We start from the raw sequence: 21494 nt of genomic DNA on the forward strand, positions 1-21494 counted from the left end.
AAACTGTGGGCTCAGTGTAATGTAAACTGTGGGCTCAGTGTAATGTAATGTGTGCAGTCAGTGAGTGTCTTTATTGTAACATTCCCTTCTCTACTGTCTGAGTGTATGTCTGTGACTTGGCTAATGTGACAGAATGGATATCAAACAGATGTACCTGAAAAGCACATGACAATTACAACAGGAGAGCGAGACACAGGCAGAGAGGGAGAGAAAGGATGAGAGGAAGAGAGAAAAACAGACAAACCCAAAGAGCAGCCTGCTAGAAAGGAACAGATCGAGACAGTGACAAAGTACTGAAGACTGTCATCTCTGCAGAGAGAAGAAACAGGCACTTAGGACTGAGGAAGTTCAGGAAAGAAAAAATTGAAAGAAAATACAACATCAGAGCGCACACACACACACACACACAGCTAAGAACAAAGAGGAAGAGCCTCTCACACTGCCACAGAGCAGATGTACACACACACAGCTAAGAACAAAGAGGAAGAGCCTCTCACACTGCCACAGAGCAGATGTACACACACAGAGCTAAGAACAAAGAGGAAGACCCTCTCACAGTGCCACAGAGCAGATGTATACACACACACAGCTAAAAAACAAAGAGGAAGACCCTCTCACAGTGCCACAGAGCAGATGTACACACACACAGCTAAGAACAAAGAGGAAGACACCCTCTCACACTGCCACAGAGCATATGTACACACACACACACAGCTAAGAACAAAGAGGAAGACCCTCTCACAGTGCCACAAAGCAGATGTACACACACACACAGCTAAGAACAAAGAGGATGACCCTCTCACAGTGCCACAGAGCATATGTACACACACACACACAGCTAAGAACAAAGAGGAAGACCCTCTCACAGTGTCACAGAGCAGATGTACACACACACAGCTAAGAACAAAGAGGAAGACCCTCTCACAGTGCCACAGAGCAGATGTATACACACACACAGCTATGAAGACCCTCTCACAGTGCCACAGAGCAGATGTATACACACACACAGCTAAGAACAAAGAGGAAGACCCTCTCACACTGCCACAGAGAAGATGTATACACACACGCATGTGCAACGGCGCTTCAGAGACTGCGCTAGAGCTACAGGTAGACGGATTGAGTTAGGAGCAGAAAGAGGACAGGAGGAAAAAACAGTTATTCCCAGAGCCAGGCAGCTAGCAAGGCAGTTAAGACTACTAGATGACAGAGTAACAAAGAGTGAGAGACAATGTGTGCATGAGGGTGAGAGAAGAGAAAAAGAAAACCAAACTCAACCAGGTTCAACGGCTTTTCGAATGCTCATGACAGAGTGAGAACAAGAAACATGTTGTATTTAAATACGGTTACGTGACAGACAAAGAATGAGTACGTGTGCAAGTGAGTGAAAGTAATAGAGGGAGAGAAAAGGAAAAGTAAGGCAACTCAAAAAGGTGGACTGCCTGCCTTTTTTCAATAGGGGCTTCGTTGCGGCTTTGCATTCGTCATCGTCATCTGGATCATGTAAAAAATTTAAAAAAAGAGCGAGAGAGAATGGAGAGGTTAACGATTTTGCTGCTGTCGCCATGATGGAAAACATGTGTCAATAGCACCGCTACAATGAGGGGTCTGTTCTGGGGGCCGCTGTGTCATTCATCCCTGCGCCAAACGAGATGGAATAGGCTCCAATGGAAAAGGCATCAGCGGTAACACACAAGCACACACACTTGGGGTCCCTCAGGAAATAAATGTTGAATCCAGGCAATGGTTAGAAATTGTGTAATCGGAAAACCCCACCACTGCCTTAGCAGGCACCTTAGTGGATGAAGGCACCTTAGTGGATGAACACTTTGTACATTTCTTGGGACACGCCAAGTTAGCGAAACCAGTGTTTATAGCCAGGACACACTCTTTAGTCTTCACAGAGACAAAAATGATTGGCTGCAACTTCAACCATTTGAGAAACACTGCTTCACGACAACTTGACAGTTTAACCCATAAGAGTCTAAACCGAGTCGAAGCCGGGGGATTGGGGGGGGGTTGTTCTACTAAGCAATATGCAATTGTTTGAAGGGAGGGGATACCAAAGATGATTTAGCTGTTTGATTTAGAATTTTAAGACCCCTTGAAGTATAAACATTTTTTTGGATAGAAAATGTATTTTGGCCTTACTGCTATTAGCCCAAACAAACACATGAAATAACAGATTCACTCACTACATGGATAGTCCCCCAAAAATCAAAGTTTGTTCTCTAGTGTCTGCTCTATATCTGAGAGATGTAAGAAAGATCAATCTTGGTTGCTGTTGTTGACATGTTTTTAACACATTTTTTGGCACTAAACAGTCTCCATATATACTTCCATTCATTTTTTTGACTGGTACCAGGGGACCTTCAGACGAGTCTTGTGAGGCCAGTGGGCGTCTTAGAGTAAAACAACCGACGTGCATGTTCGTGAGAGTCTCACCTTTCCACAGAGGGATCATACTAGTGTGTAGCCCAGCCTAGCCAGCCTGTCACCGCAGATGCGTAAGTGCAGCATAGGGGGATGCATAGGGGGGTGGATTGAATGGCATCCAATGAAAAAAAACATCTCTAGTTTTAAACTGACAGATTTTTAAGAGGATATTTTATTATGCTAATTAGAATTCTGCGGGGACGCAGACATCAAACTTAGAGGGTTAAAACATACAAAGCCTTGGCCTAAATCCCTCACTACTAAAGTATTTTGGAGAGGTTTTGTGGTCGAGGTTCGCAAGTGTGAGAAGATGGAGAATAATGTTGTTGAAAATGACTAAATAAATAAATAATCTGGACAAGTTCTGAGAAAATAATAAAAGGTTCCAGCATTTAGCTTACTGCTAAGCCGATTACAGAAATGACCATCTTCATTTGACTGTTTTTGTCACTTGGCCCACTATGTTCACTATGTAGTGAACACCAGGGTTTCCTTTAGGGAAAACGTGGTGCCGGACAACGTGACCAGGAATATTTTAATTTACCGACCGGACCCATCATTTTCATTTTAATTTACCGGCCATTTGAGAAATTGCATTTGGTGCATAACCTATTAGGGCGCCCATGATCAGAATCACAGAAATCACATTTAGATTATGTTAATGAATCTTAACAGAACACGCAACTCTGTAAACATTTGCCAAAATGCAATTAGCGGGAAAAGACCATTCTAAACAGGTCACCTGATAAAGGTTCCATGTGTGACAGACAAAAATCTCTGTTAGAAACTTCTCTGTTAGAAAAATCTGAAGATGCAACAACTAGGATGGGTTGCTAATATGACAAGGATTGTGCCTTTGGCTTCTGGACAACGAAAGAAAGTTGATACAAAAACCAATAGAACAGGAGAGAAATGGCATAGCGGTGGGTCCAATAGGGGAGTAAATGGACATACATTTGCCAAAATTATGTAATTACTCCTGTTTCTGCAGAAACCGACTAATATTTTTTCAAAATACTTCACCAGAAAGCATGACTTAGCCACAGAGGATCATTAGCTCATTAGGGAATTCCTCAACTTGGGCAGCGTGTGTGGCAATAGGTCTTGCTGATTTATGGAGTTGCGGCAGTCAATGAAAAGCATCTCAAATGTGTGTGAAATACAGTGATGGAAAAAGTACTCAATTGTCATACTTGAATAAAAGTAACAACTTAATAGAAAATGACTCACGTAAAGTCACCCACTAAAGTACTACGTGAGTAAAAGTCAAACTATTTGGTTTTAAATATACTTTAGTATCAAAAGTAAAAGTGTAAATTGTTTAAAATTCCTTATATTAAGCAAACCAGACGGCACAATTCTTTTTTTATTTTTAACTGATAGCCAGGGGCACACTCCAACACTCAGACATCATTTACAAATGAAGCATTTGTGTTTAATGAGTCTGCCAGATCAGAGGCAGTAGGGATGACCATGGATTTTCGCTTGATAAGTGAGTGAATTGGACAATTGTCCTGTTCTGTTAAGCATTCAAAATGTAATGAGTACTTTTGGGTGTCAGAGAAAATGTATGGAGTAAAAAGTACATTATTTTCTATAGGAATGTAGTGAAAGTTGTCAAAGTAAAAAGTAAATTACAGATACCCCAAAACACTTCTTAAGTAAAAATACTTTAAAGTACTACTTAAGTACTTTACACCACTGGTGAAGTAAAATGTAAAATGTCTCCCAGAATGCACAGCTGTCTCCCGCCAATTCATCGTTTCAATGTGAATGGTTTGCCCATTGATTTTTTAAAATCAATTCCCGTTACATGTCACCAGTAGTGAATGTACAGTTAATTCCATACATTTCTGTTAATGCATGTCTTAATTACATTCATTATCATTATTTCATTATAGTTATCATTATCTGAGTGGAAACATTGTTTGCAGAGTTCACAACATGATACACTTGTGAAAAACAAGTTTCTTTATTTCATAACCGTCATTTTTTAAATCTTCTTTTGTTTGGAGGGCTCCATGTGAGCCCGTGTCTGGTTTTTCTGTACTTATAAATGTTGATGATTGTGTGCACCTGAGCACGCATAAAAGTACCTGGTCTGCTGCACAGTAATGTGTTTTTAAATTATAATGCGAATGATAATACGGTGCCTTAAGAAAGTATTCAGACCCCTTGACTCGTTCCACATATTGTTACGTTACAGCCTTATTCTAAAATGGATTTAAAAATGTTAAAACTCAGCAATCTACACACATTTGGATATAAGAGCAACGTCAACTCACCAACATTATGACCAGGAATACGACTTTCCTGAAACAGATCCTCTGTTTGGTCCACCACCCAGGACAATGGATCGGATCCCAGCCGGCGACCCAAAACAACGGCGCCGCAGAAGGGGCAGACGGAGCGGTCTTCTGGTCAGGCTCCGTAGACGGGCACATTGAGCGAGTATACTACTCGCCAATGCCCAGTCTCTTGGCAACAAGGTAGACGAAATCTGAGCAAGGGTTGCCTTCCAGAGAGACATCAGAGATTGTAATGTTCTCTGTTTCACTGAAACATGGCTCACTTGGGATACGTCATCAGAGTCGGTACAGCCACCTGGTTTCTTCACGCATCGCGCCAACAGAAACATGGCTTACTCGGGATACGCCATCAGAGTCGGTACAGCCACCTGGTTTCTTCACGCATCGCGCTGACAGAAACAAACATCTCTCTGGTAAGAAGAAGGGCGGGGTGTATGCCTTATGATTAACGAGACGTGGTGTGATCACAACAACATACAGGAACTCAAGTCCTAGAATTCCTTACAATCAAATGCCGACCGCATTATGTACCAAGAGAATTCTCTTCGATCATAATAACTGTCGTGTATATCCCCCCAAGCAGACACCTCGATGGCCCTGAATGGTATTTCATTTGACTCTATGTAAACTGGAAACCACATATTCTGAGGCTGCATTTATTGTAGCTGGGGATTTTAACCAGGCTAATCTGAAAACAAGGCTCCCTAAATTTTATCAGCATATCGAATGAGCGACCCGGGCTGGCAAAACCCTGGATCATTGTTATTCTAACTTCCAAGACGCACATAAAGCCATCCCCCGCCCGACTTTCGGAAAATCTGACCACGACTCAATTTTGTTGCTCCCAGCCTATAGACAGAAACTAAAACAGGAAGCGCCCGTGCTCAGATCTGTTCAACGCTGGTCCAACCAATCGGATTCCACGCTTCAAGATTGCTTCAATCACGTGGACTGTGATATGTTCCGCATAGCGTCGGACAACAACATTGATGAATCCGCTGATTCGGTGAATGAATTTATTAGCAAGTGCATCGGTGATGTTGTAACCACAGTGTCTATTAACTTCTTTGGGTTAGGGGGCAGCATTTTCACTTTTGGATGAATATCGTGCCCAGAGTGAACTGCCTCCTACTCAGTTCCAGATGCTAATATATGCATATTATTATTAGTATTGGATAGAAAACACTCTGAAGTTTCTAAAACTGTTTGAATGGTGGGAAATCTGAGGTTTGTAGTTTTTGAACTCACCCCATTGAATACACATATATTGGTCAACCATCTTTAGAACGTTGTTTCAGGCTTCTACTGTGATGTGGATGGGAGCTCCTGGAGTCAGTGGTCTGCCTACAGCCTCGTTCTCAGTCACACGCTTTCACTTGAGAGGCAGCTGTCATTCCATTGCTTTTCTACAGACAATGGAATTCTCCGGTTGGAACATTATTGAACTTTTATGATAAAAACATCCTAAAGATTGACAAGTTTCTTCGACCTGTAATATAACTTTTTTGAACGTTTCGTCCGAATGGACCAGATCGCGCATTTGGATTTGTTTACCAAACACCCTAACAAAAGAAGCTATTGGACAGAATGGACATAAATTATGGACATTATCAAACAAAACAAGCATTTACAGTGGAACTGCGATTCCTGGGAGTGCATTCTGATGAAGATCATCAAAGGTAAGTGAATATTTAGAATGCTATTTATGAATAATGTTGACTACCCAAAATGGCGGATATTTCTCTGGCTGGTTTGGGCTCTGAGCCCAAAGTTTTTTTGAAATCTGACACAGCGGTTGCATTAAGGAGAAGTGTATCTATATTTCCATGTCTAAAAATTGTATTTTCATCGACATTTATAATGAGTATTTCTGTGAATTCATGTGGCTCTGCAATATCACTGCATGTTTTGGAACTACTGAACATAACACGCCAATGTAAAATAAGATTTTTGGATATAAATATGAACTTTACCGAACAAAACATACATGCATTGTCTAACATGAAATCCTATGATTGTCATCTGATGAAGATCATCAAAGGTTAGTGATTAATTTTATCTCTATTTCTGCTTTTTGGCTGGAAACATGGTTGGGTTTTTCAGTGAGTTGGTGGTGACCTAACAATCGTTTGTGGGGCTTTCACTGTAAAGCATTTTTGAAATCAGACACTGTGGCTGGATTAACGAGAATGTTATCTTTCAAATGGTGTAAAATACTTGTATGTTTGAGAAATTTGATTTATGAGATTTCTGTTGATTTGTATTCGGCGCCCTGCAATTTCAATGGCTGTTGGCGAGGGGTTCCGCTAGCGGAACGGGGTTCCAGTCATAGACAGGTTAAAACATTCCCCAACCAGAAACCGTGGATTGATGGCAGCATTCGCATAAAACTGAAAGCGCAAACCACTGCTTTTAATCAGAGCAAGGTGACCGGAAACATGACCGAATACAAACAGTGTAGCTATTCCCCCCGCAAGGCAATCAAACAAGCTAAGCGTCAGTATAGAGACAAAGTAGAGTCACAATTCAACAGCTCAGACACGAGACGTATGTGGCAGGGTCTACAGTCAATCACGGACTACAAAAGGAAAACCAGCCCCGCCGCGGACCACAATGTCTTGCTCCCAGACAAACTAAACAACTTCTTTGCTAACTTTGAGGACAATACAGTGCCACTGACACGGCCGCTACCAAAACTTGTGGGCTCTCCTTCACTGCAGCCAACGTGAGTAAAACATTTAAACGTGTTAACCCTTGCAAGGCTGCCGGCCCAGACGACATCCCCAGCCACATTCTCAGAGCATGCGCAGACCAGCTGGTGTGTTTACGGACATATTCAATCAATCCTTATCCCAGTCTGCTGTTCCCACATGCTTCAAGAGGGCCACCATTGTTCCTGTTCCCAAGAAAGCGAAGGTAACTGAGCTAAATGACTATCGCCCCGTAGCACTCACTTCCGTCATCAAGATGTGCTTTGAAAGACTAGTCAAGGACCACATCACCTCCACCCTACCTGACACCCTAGACCCACTCCAATTTGCTTACCGCCCCAATAGGTCCACAGACGACGCAATCGCAATCACACTGCCCTAACCCATCTGGACAAGAGGAATACCTATGTGAGAATGCTGTTCATTGACAACAGCTCAGCATTTAACGCCAATAAAATTTGATTTGATACACCATAATGACAAAGCGAAAACAGGTTGTTTGACATTTTTTGTATTTAAACACAAAAAAAAGTCATACAAAAAAATAAAGTATTCAGTCTATAAGACTTGAAGTTGAGCATCCTGTTTCCATTGATCATCCTTGAGATGTTTCTACAACTTCATTGGAGTCCTGGACATGATTTGGAAAGGCACACACCTGTCTATATAAGGTCCCACAGTTGACAGTGCATGTCAGAGCAAAAACCAAGCCATCAGGTCAAAGGAATTGTCTGTAGAGCTCAGGAAGGGTACCAAAACATTTCTGCAGGATTGAAGGTCCCAAAGAACACAGTGGCCTCCATCATTCTTAAATGGAAGACGATAGGAAACACCAAGATTCTCCTAGAGGTGGCCGCTCAGTCAAACTGAACAGCTGAACAGTCGGGGGAGAAGGGCCTTGGTCAGGCAGGTGACCAAGAACCCGGTGGTAACTCTGACAGAGCTCTAGAGTTCCTCTGTGGAGATAGGAGAACCTTCCAGAATGATAACCATCTCTGCAGCACTCCACCAATCAGGCCTTTATGGTAGAGTGGCCAGACAGAAGCCACTCTTCAGTAAAAAGGCACATGACAGCCCGCTTGGAGTTTTCCAAAAGGCACCCAAAGGACTCTGACCATGAGAAACAAGATTATCTGGTCTGATGAAACCAAGATGGAACTCTTTGGCCTGAATGCCAAGCGTCACGTTTGGAGGAAACCTGGCACCATCCCTACTGTGAAGCATGGTGGTGGCAGCATCATGCCGTGGGGATTTTTTTCAGCAGCAGGGACTAGGAGACTAGTCAGGATCGAGATGAACGGCGCAAAATACAGAGAGATCCTTGATGAAAACCTGCTTCAGAGCACTCAGGACCTCAGACTGGGGCAAAGGTTCATCTTCCAACAGGACAATGACCCAAAGTACACAGCCAAGACATCGTAGGAGTGGCTTCGGGACAAGTCTCTGAATATCCTTGAGTGGCCCAGCCAGAGCCCGGACTTCAACCCGATCAAACATGTCTATATAGACCTGAAAAAAATCACTGTGCAGCAACGCTCCCCATCAAATCTGACAGAGCTTGAGAGCATCTGCAGAGAAGAATGGAAGCAACTCCCCAAATACAGGTGTGCCAAGCTTGTAGCGTCATACCCAAGAAGACTCGAGGTTGTAATCGCTGCCAAAGGTGTTTCAACAAAGTACTGAGTAATGGGTCTGAATACTTACGTAAATGTGATATTTCAGTTAAATTTTTTAAAATAAATTAGCAACATTTTCTAAAAACCTGTTTTTAGTTTGTCATTATGGGTCATTGTGTTTAGACTGAGGGAAAAAAAACTGTTGAATACATTTTAGAATAAGGCTGTTTTATTTATTTAACTTTTTATTTAACTAGGCAAGTCAGTTAAGAACAAATAATCATTTGGCCTAAGGCACTGCATCTCAGTGCAAGAGGCATCACTACAGTCCCTGGTTCGAATCCAGGCTGTATCACATCCGGCCGCGATGGGGAGTCCCATAGGGCGGCCCACAATTGGCCCAGCATCGTCCGGGTTTGGCCGGGGTAGGCCGTCATTGTAGCTAAGAATTTGTTCTTAACCGACTTCACTAGGTAAATAAATAAAATATTGTTATTCATCCTTAGGTCTTAAAAAAAAAATGGACATTATTTTTTAGGCCATATCGCCCAGGCCTACCCACAGGGTCACGGACATGGGACTCCCTATGGGAGGATTCAATTAAACGTGACGTGTGTGGCATAAGTAGAATTGTCGGGAATCAACTAAAGATCCCAGCCTGTCAGTAAGACATGTGGGAACAGTTTCCCTGTTATTTGTCCACAGTTTAAGGAGGCAGCAGAAAGACAAAATTTTGAAGCCACCTGTGTGTGAGCACATGCGTGTACATGCATGAGATGTTTTTGTGTATGTGTGTGTACATGCACAAATGTGTGTGTAAACAAACAAGGACACACACTCTGTAGTAAAGCCATCTGTGTGCTGTGGAGACTAACAGACTGGGCCCAGTGGGAAGGCTGGGGGTCACAGCCAAGTGACTGGCTGGCTGGAGGAGCATAAGGGAGGCCTTTGAGAGATCTAGAGGGGGATCAGCGTGTGGCGGTAAACTGCTTTCAGAATTCTTACATCTGAAACCCCTTCCTCAAGAGCCAAAACAGCACGTTCACATTGTGATTTCACAAACGCCTAATTTTACATATCTCAATGTGAGGTTGTAAAAAATTAGGTGACCAACCTTCCTGCTCCTTCAGAGCTGAAGATTGTTTCCGTCCTGCACAGCAATCGGGACCTCGATTAGCCGAATCAGGTATGTGCGCACAACCACTGGTGTAAAAAGGCACTCACTGTTTATATGTGGGTTACTTTAGAATGACACCTGACCTTTCTGCATGGCTGGGCTGTTCTGGACACTGGTGGCCTTGGACAGAGGCTTGGCCGAGTCTCCGTCAGAGTCCTTCATGTCGATGGACACCACCACATCCTTCATTCCTGACGTCTTCTCCTGTGACGATAGCAGGTCATCTGTGAAACGTCAAAGCGAAACCATTAACCATGTTTACTGGACATTCTGTTAATGTTTGTTAACAAATGACCAGTGAAGATAAACTATTAGCCTAGAGAAAAAATAACATCTTGTAAACGTCAAAAACCAATTACCTGGAAAATAGCATGGGCTTTGTAAGTGGAATAAAACTTAAACAAGAGTGAGTATCTTCAACCAAGAAATGATCGTCCTCAGAAAATGTGAACCTTTAATCAGTGAAGAGGAATAGGAAGGTTAACAGGGAGTGACTGCGTGAGAACAAATCAAAGAGCCTAACTTCTATAATCTGCAGCTGGACTGTTTTTTGAAGGTTCATCTACTGAAAAATCCCTTTTATTCACCTCTCTCCAACTTTAGTTTAACAACCACACCTCAATCTCGATTCCCTGTGAAGTTGAAAATTGGCCCAGACACAATCGTTGCACTGAACAAATTAACATGACATGGCAAAATACTAGTGCTGAATTCATTTTCTCAATAACTGAATAAAGTTTTAGGAGGAAACAAATGAGACAAGCTGATAAGATTAGTAGTTTGTGTGTGTGTGTGTGGGTGGGTAAGTACATCATGTAATTTGGTACGAAAGTGTTTCAGTGTGTGTGTGTGTGTGGGTGGGTAAGTACATCATGTAATTTGGTACGAAAGTGTTTCAGTGTGTGTGTGTGTGGGTGGGTAAGTACATCATGTAATTTGGTACGAAAGTGTTTCAGTGTGTGTGTGTGTGGGTGGGTAAGTACATCATGTAATTTGGTACGAAAGTGTTTCAGTGTGTGTGTGTGTACACACACCTTGTTCTGAGATGTGGGATACGTCTAGTCCCTCCTTCAGTCTGAAGACCACGGAACCGTACTGGAAGTCAAATGCATCGCTGAAAGGCACAAACAAACAAACGCATTCTGTTTGCATTTTACAGGAAGACGCTTGACCCTGAGCAGGGCCTGTGTGTATGTGTACAACAAACTACATTAAACGTGCAGTTTTCCACTCAGACTAAACACGCATACGCACTTTAACAAGGTTACCGCAAACAAACAAGCTAAGAACTCAAGCCGCAATGAAAGAGGCCAAGTTTCGAAAGACAACGTTAAATGCCTTACTGGTAGAGATGGGATCTTCACAGACCATGTGAAAGCATGACTTCACCCATTCTATAAAACTGCATTGATGTAAGTGTATAGTAGAAGCTAGCATGAAAGGAAAACTAAAGAGCACATTGCTATGAGTATTAGCGTAGGTTTTAATATGCTGGGGCTGAACCATCTCTAACCTTCCAATCTAATACAATAATCCCCACACTTTACGCCAGGAACTGATTCAGTCTAAATCCATTGGTCATCATCTCATAACCAAGTTATCTGTACTTGTGTATAACAAATTTTACTTTTCTAGTATTTCTCTATTTTCTTTCTCTCTGCATTGTTGGGAAGGTAAGTAAGTAAGCATTTCACAGTTTTTTTTATTTTTTAAATTTAAATTTAACTAGGCAAGTCAGTTAAAAACAAATTCCTATTTACAATGATGGCCTACCAAAAGGCCAATGGCCTCCTGCTGGTACGGGGGCTGGGATTAAAAATTTAATTAAATTCAAATATAGTAGAACATACACATCACGACAAGAGACAACACAAAGCTACATAAAGAGTCCTAAGACAACATAGCATGGCAGCAACACATAACACAGCATGGTAGGAACACAACATGGCAGCAGCACAACATGGTAGCAGCACAAAACATGGTACAAACATTATTGAGCACAGACAAAAGTACAAAAGTCAAGGGGGTCGAGACAACAACACATCACATAAAGCAGCCACAACTGTCTGTAAGAGAGTCCATGATTGAGAAAACTGTCCAGTTCGACCTTTAACAGAATGTGACTAGCAGAACGGGTGTTGTATGTGGAGGATGAGGGCTGCAGTAGATATTTCAGATAGAGGGGAGTGAAGCCTAGGAGGGTTGTATAAATAAGTATCAACCAGTGGGTCTTGTGACAGATATACAGAGATGACCAGTTTACAGAGGACTATAGAGTGCAGTGATGTGTCCTATAAGGAGCATTGGTGGCAAATCTGATGGCCGAATGTTAAAGAACATCTAGCCGCTCAAGAGCACCCTTACCTGCCGATCAATAAATTAAGTTTCCGTAATCTAGCATGGGTAGGATGGCCATCTGAATCAGGGTTAGTTTGGCAGCTGGGGTGTAAGAGGAGCGATTACGATAAAGGAAACCAAGTCCAGATTTAACTTTAGCCTGCAGCTTTGATATGTGCTGAGAGAAGGACAGTGGACCGTCCAGCCATTTGATTTGCGACTGAATAAAAGTTGACAGAAGTCCAAACTAGTGTGTGTGTGTGTGTGTGTGTGTGTGTGTGTAGTATTCCATATAGAGTACTTTGGTTTTGTGACTAAGCATGTTATCTTCACAACCCATCTCATGTTCAGGTGCTTTAAAACAATGACTGTTCTAGATCGGGCATCTTTGTGGACGGCCTTTTGATGAGGTGGCTTGCAAAGCCCCCGTTTGTTTACTCACTGAATCATGTGGATGTAGGTCTCCACGTTCATCATGTCTCCGTCCCTCCAGTCACTCTTGTAGCCAATCACCAGAGTGTTGGGCCTCAGGCGACCCAGTCCGGCAGCCTTGGGTAAAACAGAGAGGAGAACAGGTCAGACCAACCTAAAGCCACTACTAAATGAATCCCTATCTGTAGATCAATTTGACAGGGTGCTGCACCTCCCAAAAGATCAGCTTACGCAATCGCTATCAAGCATGAAAAAGTCTGTTTGGCCAGCAATCATAACATTAAAGTATATCACCTGCATTGGGGTTAATTCAATCTTGATCCATGGATCTTTTTTTAATTCTAGTTTTCCATGTAATTTGACAATTCCATGGAGTTGAACTGGAACTGACCTCAACTACACACCACAATGGTTTTCAATATATTATCATGCACTTTGACTCAATGTTCAATGTGAACTTCAGGAAAAAAATTGTCAAATTTAGCATAAATCCAAAGGCATGTGTTTCTAGGGAAAACAGAGTAGAATTCAAATATAAACTCTGAAAAAATAAAAACGTCCTCTCACTGTCAACTGCGTTTATTTTCAGCAAACTTAACATGTGTAAATATTTGTATGAACATAACAAGATTCAACAACTGAGACACAAACTGAACAAGTTCCACAGACATGTGACTAACAGAAGTGAAATAATGTGTCGCTGAACAAAGGGGGGGTCAAAATCAAAAGTAACAGTCAGTATCTGATGTGGCCACCAGCTGCATTAAGTAATGCAGTGCATCTCCTCCTCATGGACTGCACCAGATGTGCCAGTTCTTGCTGTGAGATGTTACCCCACTCTTCCACCAAGGCACCCTTGTCCTCACCCTCCAATCCAACAGGTCCCAGACGTGCTCAATGGGATTGAGATCCGGGCTCTTCGCTGGACATGGCAGAACACTGACATTCATGTCCTGCAGGAAATCACGCACAGAACGAGCAGTATGGCTGGTGGCATTGTCATGCTGGAGGGTCATGTCAGGATGAGCCTGCAGGAAGGATACCACATGAAGGAGGAGGATGTCTTCCCTGTAACGCACAGAGTTGAGATTGCCTGCAATGACAACAGGCTCAGTCCGATGATGCTGTGACACACCGCCCTAGACCATGACGGATCCTCCACCTCCAAATCGATCCCGCTCCAGAGCACAGGCCTCGGTGTAACGCTCATTCCTTCGACGATGAACGCGAATCCGACCATCACCCCTGGTGAGACAAGACCGCAACTCGTCAGTGAAGAGCACTTTTTGCCAGTTCTGTCTGGTCCAGCAATGGTGGGCTTGTGCCCATAGGCGACGTTGTTGCCGGTGATGTCTGGTGAGGACCTGCCTTACAACAGGCCTACAAGCCCTCAGTCCAGCCTCTCTCAGCCTATTGCGGACAGTCTGAGCACTGATGGAGGGATTGTGTGTTCCAGTGTAACTAGGGCAGTTCTTGCCATCCTGTACCTGTCCCGCAGGTGTGATGTTCGGATGTACCGATCATGTGCAGGTGTTGCTACAAGTTGCTACAAGTGGTCTACCACTGCGAGGATGATCAGCTGTCCGTCCTGTCTCCCTATAGCCCTGCCTTAGGCATCTCACAGTACGAATATTGCAATTTATTGCCCTGGCCAAATCTGCAGTCCTCATGCCTCCTTGCAGCATGCCTAAGGCACGTTCACGCAGATGAGCAAAGACCCTGGGCATCTTTCTTTTGGTGTTTTTCAGAGTCAGTAGAAAGGCTTATTTAGTGTCCTAAGTTTTCATTACTGTGACCTTAATTGCCTACCGTCTGTAAGCTGTTTTGGTGCATGTTCATTAATTGTTTATGGTTCATTAAACAAGCATGGGAAACAGTGTTTAAACCCTTTACAATGAAGATCTGTGGATTTTTACGAATTATCTTTGAAAGACAGGGTCCTGAAAAAGGGACGTTTCTTTTTCTGCTGAGTTTATATATAGAACAAAAATGTTGTACTTGTAAAAAAAACTACAGCAGATCCCACCGCTTCCACCAATTGCAGTGTTTGTCTGTTCTCACCTGTAACAGATACTGGGTGCCCTGTCTCATGTCGTCGGCAAACACAGGGGTGTAGAAAGCCTTGGTCTCGTTTTTCAGCAGCCAGCGCTGGTAACGCGTCTGGTCGTTGGACAGCTCTTTGAAGTTGGGTCTTCTGGAGCCCTGTGGACACAACACACATAGATAAGAACAGTCACGCTAAAGGCCAAGTGTAGCATTTAGCAACTCATTAACAAACGTAGATGTAGTTCCACCTTGCACAGTCAAAATCACATTCACAGTACCAGTTACCGTCAAAGGATCTTACGTTTTCCTGGAAGAAGCCCCAATTCAAACAGCCTTAAAAGGTCCATTCAGGGAGTCTTCCTTTTCTAGAGAGGGGCTTTAGCGTAAAAAGCAGCCCATTTTTACCATTGGCTGGTGTTGAAGCACTCACTCTTTTTTGCCAGTGTTAATGGAAGAATAGAGAAAGTGAGAGTGCGTGTGTTCATGAGAGAGAAAGAGAGAGCGTTGTGGGCACAGCGCAGGGACGATTACATTTCCCCAGTCCCACACCGCTTTAATGGAACGGCAGTTTTATTGCCCCCAGGTAACGCACACGTGAGGGATTTAGATGGGGAAAAAAGTCGCTAATAGTCATGAAAAAAACAAAAAAAAACAATCGGTAATTGGGAGCAACGACTCAATCAACATGAAATGTGGATTTGAAAGTAAACGGGATTAATATGAGCAACACAACCTTCAACCTGCAACACAAGGTTCAAAACAATAGGGCAGCCACTGTGTTCTGGTTAGTCACCAGTAGTTAACTAGAAGTAATTATGACATTGCATTGAGATTAGTAATCTAAGGTTAAGGGTATGCTATAAAATAAGAGTGGAACATTGTGAAATGGAGCCAAAATGGCCCTGTTGTGTGCTATGGTACAGTTATGTGATGGAGCCAAAATGGTCTCCAGGTAGGCGAAGTCTCTGGTGACTCACCGTACGCACATGGCCGCAGATCATCAGGCCCACGTTCTTGGTGAAGGCGTGGACCAGGTGGAGCAGAGCCGGACGGGAGTTGGGGTATCCCGTCATCACCAAGCACTGGGGTCTGTGGTAAAACATAGTCAATACAAAAACAGCATTTAGCTAGTATCCATGCTAACAGTAAATGGTACACATACTAGGGACACCAATATCTAACCCAAGGATGGCCAACCCTCCTCAAGGAGATATACTTGATGAGCAGGTGTTTTTTTACGGCAACCCACCTGATTCTGTTAATCAAAGTTCTAATGAGCAGCTGATTTAGTAGATTTCGGTCAGTTTAGCGCAGAGCTGAAACTAAAACATGCACCCACTACCTCTCCAGGAGGGTTAACCAATGGCCACCGCTTGCCTCACCCTTTTGACTTTTTCACGAGGTCACATGCACACAGTACTCCTCAGTGCTTCATCTCTCTCAATGTCTTCTAATGACCTTGAGAGCAGAGGTTTTCATCAAGAACAAGAACAGACTCGGATGGAGTAACGCACATCAAATCAAAGCTATGTTAAGCACATGGGATTAATAAGAGAGCCAGGACGGGGGAAACGAGAAGTCCAGGAGTAACACGTTTGAATTCTGAAGACAATATCAGATGCTCCATAATCCCTCATCGCCGGTTTATTGCCATGGCAACACTTCCAGGGCGAATTGCGCATTCTGAAAAGCATCCACAGCAACTCTTACAGTCCATGTGTGAGCAGGTGAACAATAGAGCATGAGATAGTCGTGTTGTGGCTCAGACAAGTTCTGAGGGTGACCTGATGGAAAGCTTTTCCTATATCAGTGTTTCTGAACAAGACCCTGGACGAGAGTGTATGCTTGATTAAAATCAAGGTAAGCATCCATTTGATATTGTATCACTAGAACACTAGTACTAAAATATGTCTGCCCCCTTGTTTGTGTGGTTGAGGCAGTGCCCACGTCTTCGAGAAACACGGTTCTATACCCCAACTCCCATGCTCTACACCGTTGCTATATGATGACAGATGCTAGGTTTTCGAGAATAGACTATTTAGTCTCACACTTTTGTCCTCTGAGGCAAGGCAGTGTTCAGGATGCCAAGTATCTGCCACTGTTGTCCCAGGTGTGCAGTTACACAACCCTCTCCAAGGGGATGTGTCATGCCGAGACGGAGAGATGGGCCTGCTGTAGCCTGCCTGACTGGACAAACAGCAATGTCCTCCCCTGCCACCCGGATGCAGTCAGCCTGCTGCAGCCTCCCCGGATCTGCACACCTCAGTGGGCATGTGCTAGTGACAACTTGCCATGCAACATCGAAGGGTAATTAAGTGAAGAGTTGTTCATCTAATTTGCCTATCAGATACTGTTAGAACTAACAGGGCAACAGCCTTTATGACAACGTGAATGAAGGACATTTCCTGAATACTGAACATTTTCCCCAGTAAATATTGAAAAAGTAGCATAATGAAACACTAGGAAGGGCGCTGGTGGTAAAACTAAGGTGGTTTAGTGAGTGTTAAGAATATAGCCTTTCTATGGGCCACTGCATTTCAAAGACCATACCATTCCTTTGGTCTAAGTAGTGTGTGTGTGTGTGTGTGTGTGTGTGCTAAAGTGTGTTCTATACCTGAAGTTCTTGATGTGGTCCTCAACACTGCTGAGGTGCAGACTGTGGGTCAGGGCCTGATGGTATGTCAGAGCCTGGGTCGAGGAGCCCCAGTTCACATCTGGAAGAGAGGACAAACATAGTCACATTCTCAAGTCAGGACCCTGTATGGGTGGCCATTAAGCCAGTCAGGCCATTGGAACAAGTTCCATGCAGTGTGGGAGTCAGTAGAGATGCTGTGCATGAGTGTGTAGAGCTGTGTGTGAAGCTGTGACTCTGCGTGTGTGAGAATGTGTCTGTGAGGGAGAGCATGTGAGAGCATGTGTGTGTATATAGCTGCATGTCAAATGGAGTGTGTGACGCTATTTGTGTATGTGTGTGTTCATACAAGTGTGCCTCTGTGAATGTCTAAATTGGTGTCTGGTGCGCCCCCTGGGGTTTCCAGCGCAGGTCAGGTTTGTTTACCCAGAGCCAGCGGTTCCATATGGGGACTTCCAATCGACCATCTTAACCCTGTGGGGACCTCAACAGTCTAGTCCTCAGCTTGCTCCAGGATAGAACCAGCACAGCCAGGCCAGAGAGCCTGAGCACTAACACAGTGGACCATCTTAACCCTGTGGGGACCTCAACAGTCTAGTCCTCAGCTTGCTCCAGGATAGAATCAGCACAGCCAGGCCAGAGAGCCTGAGCACTAACACAATGGACCATCTTAACCCTGTGGGGACCTCAACAGTCTAGTCCTCAGCTTGCTCCAGGATAGAATCAGCACAGCCAGGCCAGAGAGCCTGAGCACTAACACAGTGGACCATCTTAACCCTGTGGGGACCTCAACAGTCTAGTCCTCAGCTTGCTCCAGGATAGAATCAGCACAGCCAGGCCAGAGAGCCTGAGCACTAACACAATGGACCATCTTAACCCTGTAGGGGTCTAGTCCTCAGCTTGCTCCTGAGCACTAACACACCCTGTGGGGACCTCAACAGTCTAGTCCTCAGCTTGCTCCAGGATAGAATCAGCACAGCCAGGCCAGAGAGCCTGAGCACTAACACAATGGACCATCTTAACCCTGTGGGGACCTCAACAGTCTAAACATGTGGGGACCTCCTCCGCAGCTTGCTCCAGGATAGAATCAGCACAGCCAGGCCAGAGAGCCTGAGCACTAACACAGTGGACCATCTTAACCCTGTGGGGACCTCAACAGTCTAGTCCTCAGCTTGCTCCAGTGGATACCCTGTGGGGAATCAGCACAGCACAGCCAGGCCAGAGAGCCTGAGCACTAACACAGTGGACCATCTTAACCCTGTGGGGACCTCAACAGTCTAGTACTCAAGCGTATGTAACTGCATGTATCCGCACCCTCATCATCCCAGCACTAGACATTTAAAAGCCCCCCATTTAATGTCACGCTGCCTTGCTTGGGTGGGCAGCTTAAGAAAAGTTAACAGGAGAATGAGCCAGCCCTTTGGCAAATCAGCATCGGAGGGAAAGTCTATTAATGTACAAGGTAGAAATAATAATTTATAAATCCGTATGCTAATTAACAGACTGAATGACGAAGTTGACAGAATATTTTTGTGGAAACATATGTTCTACCCTGCAAATAGAGCCGAGAGCCATTGTTTTTGACAACCCACATCCTGCCTTCCCTGTAAGCGGCAAGCCCTCTGATTCAAATGTAACGGACCTCAATACAGCATCACATTGTGAATAGCTGGTTCATTTCGGCTGTAGTCATACTGCCCGTTTCCACAACCCTGCGTTTAGCTATAAATACATTTCAACCATGTTGGCCTGGGCTGCACTGCAGCAGAGGGTGCACAACAAAAACATAATTGTAATGCAAATGCACTTCACCAAAATACATGTATGCATCAGCAATAAAAAAAAGCTTGAAATATCAATAGTGGGGCCTGATTCACATTGTGTTCAAAGCGTTTATGTTATTTAACTAGGCAAGTCAGTTAAGAACAAATTCTTATTTACAATGAAGGCCAAATCCTCCCCTAACCCGGATGACGCTGGGCCAATTGTGCCCCGCCCTATGGGACCCCCGATCATGGCCGGTTGTGTTACAGCCCGGGATCGAACCAGGGTCTGTAGTGACATCTCTAGCACTGAGATGCAGTGCATTAGACCACTGCGCCACTCGGGGGTGTTCAAAGCATCTTTGGGCATCAGGGGACTTTCAGTGCATTGTGCTAATGTGGCTTAGTCATAAAAGGTTTAAATTTAAGTGGAATCAAAAGACTAGGACATTATTTACACTAAGTGGTGAGGTGTAATTCACAGCGATTGACCTCTTTTGGGGGCATTGCTATATTTTTTCAATTAAAGGGTAGGCTAATTCATGAAATAATATGGTAATGATCTTTGTAAAGTAAGATAACCGTAAGCCATGTTAGCCAAGTTTCTCAATGAGCACCTATCTTGGCAAAATAACACTAGTCGATGTTGAGGCAATCCAAGATGGCCGACTTGGCCTGGTCTTGAGTCACTCACCGGGCTTCTTGTAGCTCACGTAGATGTAGAGGCCCATGACAATAACGTTGGTCATCAGGGCTGCCCACCAATTGATGACGAACATGACCACGCAGCACAGCACAGCTCCAGCCAGGGACACCCACATGTTGTAGAACTTGAAGCTGGGGCGCCACCCTAAGGATCAGAGAAACGTTAGGTGGACTCCCTTATAAGGACCCTCGTAAAAATGCACTTTGGGGGTCAGTAATACCAAGGGGTGCCAGCATATGGCCTTTATCCTTATTGTAAAAGACCGTAGAGAGGTTAGAATGGGTTATATATCCAAATGTAAGGAATAACATACGAACATGAACAGAGGTAGAATCCAAAAGGTTAGCTCGAATCTGCCACTCGTGTCTATGAAGAAATCAGCAAGTGCATTACATCATAAAAAATGGGCGGCGGCTTAATATAGCAACGTCACTAATTTAAGGAAAGAGCAGGGATATGCACGTGGATTACAAATGGTGTAAAAAAACATTGCACAATAATGTTACATCCACTACTGGATCCCAGTTAATTAGATACTAAAGAGACTAGACTAGTGGGAGTTTAGTAAACTGGTACAATGGGGCACAGTTTAACTGTGCGCACGGTTACACAGTGACAAGAACTACAAAAACCACAGGACATAAAGGGTACAGTGGAGTGACGTCATTCTTTGCCCCGTGCCCGTTGGGAGAGCAAAAATGGGCTCTAGGTGGCCAGAAAAGAAGGCGTTAGACATTGCCAGTTTGACTTTCCAGAGGCGAGAAGCCAAGTGTCTATTGCCTTGCTTCTAGTGAGTCATGTACCCTTTAAATCCGTGTAATTAAATGGTCTGCGTGGACAATGTCAGAATTAGGTATAAAATCTGTACCTGGCGTTCTCCTAGGGCTTTCTTTGTGGTATTAACAGAAAAACAAACATCACTTTATACAACGACGGCTGGATGATACAACAATGAAAGGGTCGTTTCAACTTCGTACATTAATTTGTCTTTTCCATCATGACTAAGGCACAACTGATGACCATTAGGTACCAAAAAAATGACAGTAAAGATCTTGATTTCTTGACACCAATAGACTGACAGTTGACACTGAGTGGACATCATCCAGCGTAGATAAGTGACATTTAATGACACTGTGCCATCATGCCAAGCTAGCCTCACTACTAAACCCCAGTCCCTGAGGTTTGACTCCTACACAAATCACACCAGTCAGACAAGGGTCAAATCCAATATACGGATTTATTATTATTTATTTATATGTGTTGCATTGAATAATAAGCAGCAGTACATGTCGTTTCCCAGCTGTATTGCTTTCAACCAAGTTGTCTATCAAT

The 21494-nt window shown here is 43.8% G+C and overlaps 1 protein-coding gene across 2 annotated transcripts in view; it reads right to left on the reverse strand.

Annotated features, from left to right (window-relative positions):
- The window catches only part of LOC139387769 (solute carrier family 12 member 2-like), a 133877-nt gene that overhangs the window by 23995 nt on the left and 88388 nt on the right, over nucleotides 1-21494 (reverse strand). The window contains exons 14-21 of one of the 2 annotated variants that reach the window (XM_071134006.1): nucleotides 20151-20306; nucleotides 17676-17775; nucleotides 16039-16150; nucleotides 15077-15217; nucleotides 13026-13132; nucleotides 11281-11360; nucleotides 10330-10470; nucleotides 1444-1491 (exon numbers count right to left, since the gene is read on the reverse strand). In XM_071134006.1, the coding sequence (XP_070990107.1) occupies nucleotides 1444-1491; nucleotides 10330-10470; nucleotides 11281-11360; nucleotides 13026-13132; nucleotides 15077-15217; nucleotides 16039-16150; nucleotides 17676-17775; nucleotides 20151-20306 (885 nt within the window). The remainder of the gene's footprint in view (nucleotides 1-1443; nucleotides 1492-10329; nucleotides 10471-11280; nucleotides 11361-13025; nucleotides 13133-15076; nucleotides 15218-16038; nucleotides 16151-17675; nucleotides 17776-20150; nucleotides 20307-21494) is intronic. The other variant, XM_071134007.1, reaches the window with a different exon arrangement.

This window comes from Oncorhynchus clarkii, chromosome 29 (assembly GCF_045791955.1).
Source record: "Oncorhynchus clarkii lewisi isolate Uvic-CL-2024 chromosome 29, UVic_Ocla_1.0, whole genome shotgun sequence".
NCBI lineage: Eukaryota > Metazoa > Chordata > Actinopteri > Salmoniformes > Salmonidae > Oncorhynchus > Oncorhynchus clarkii.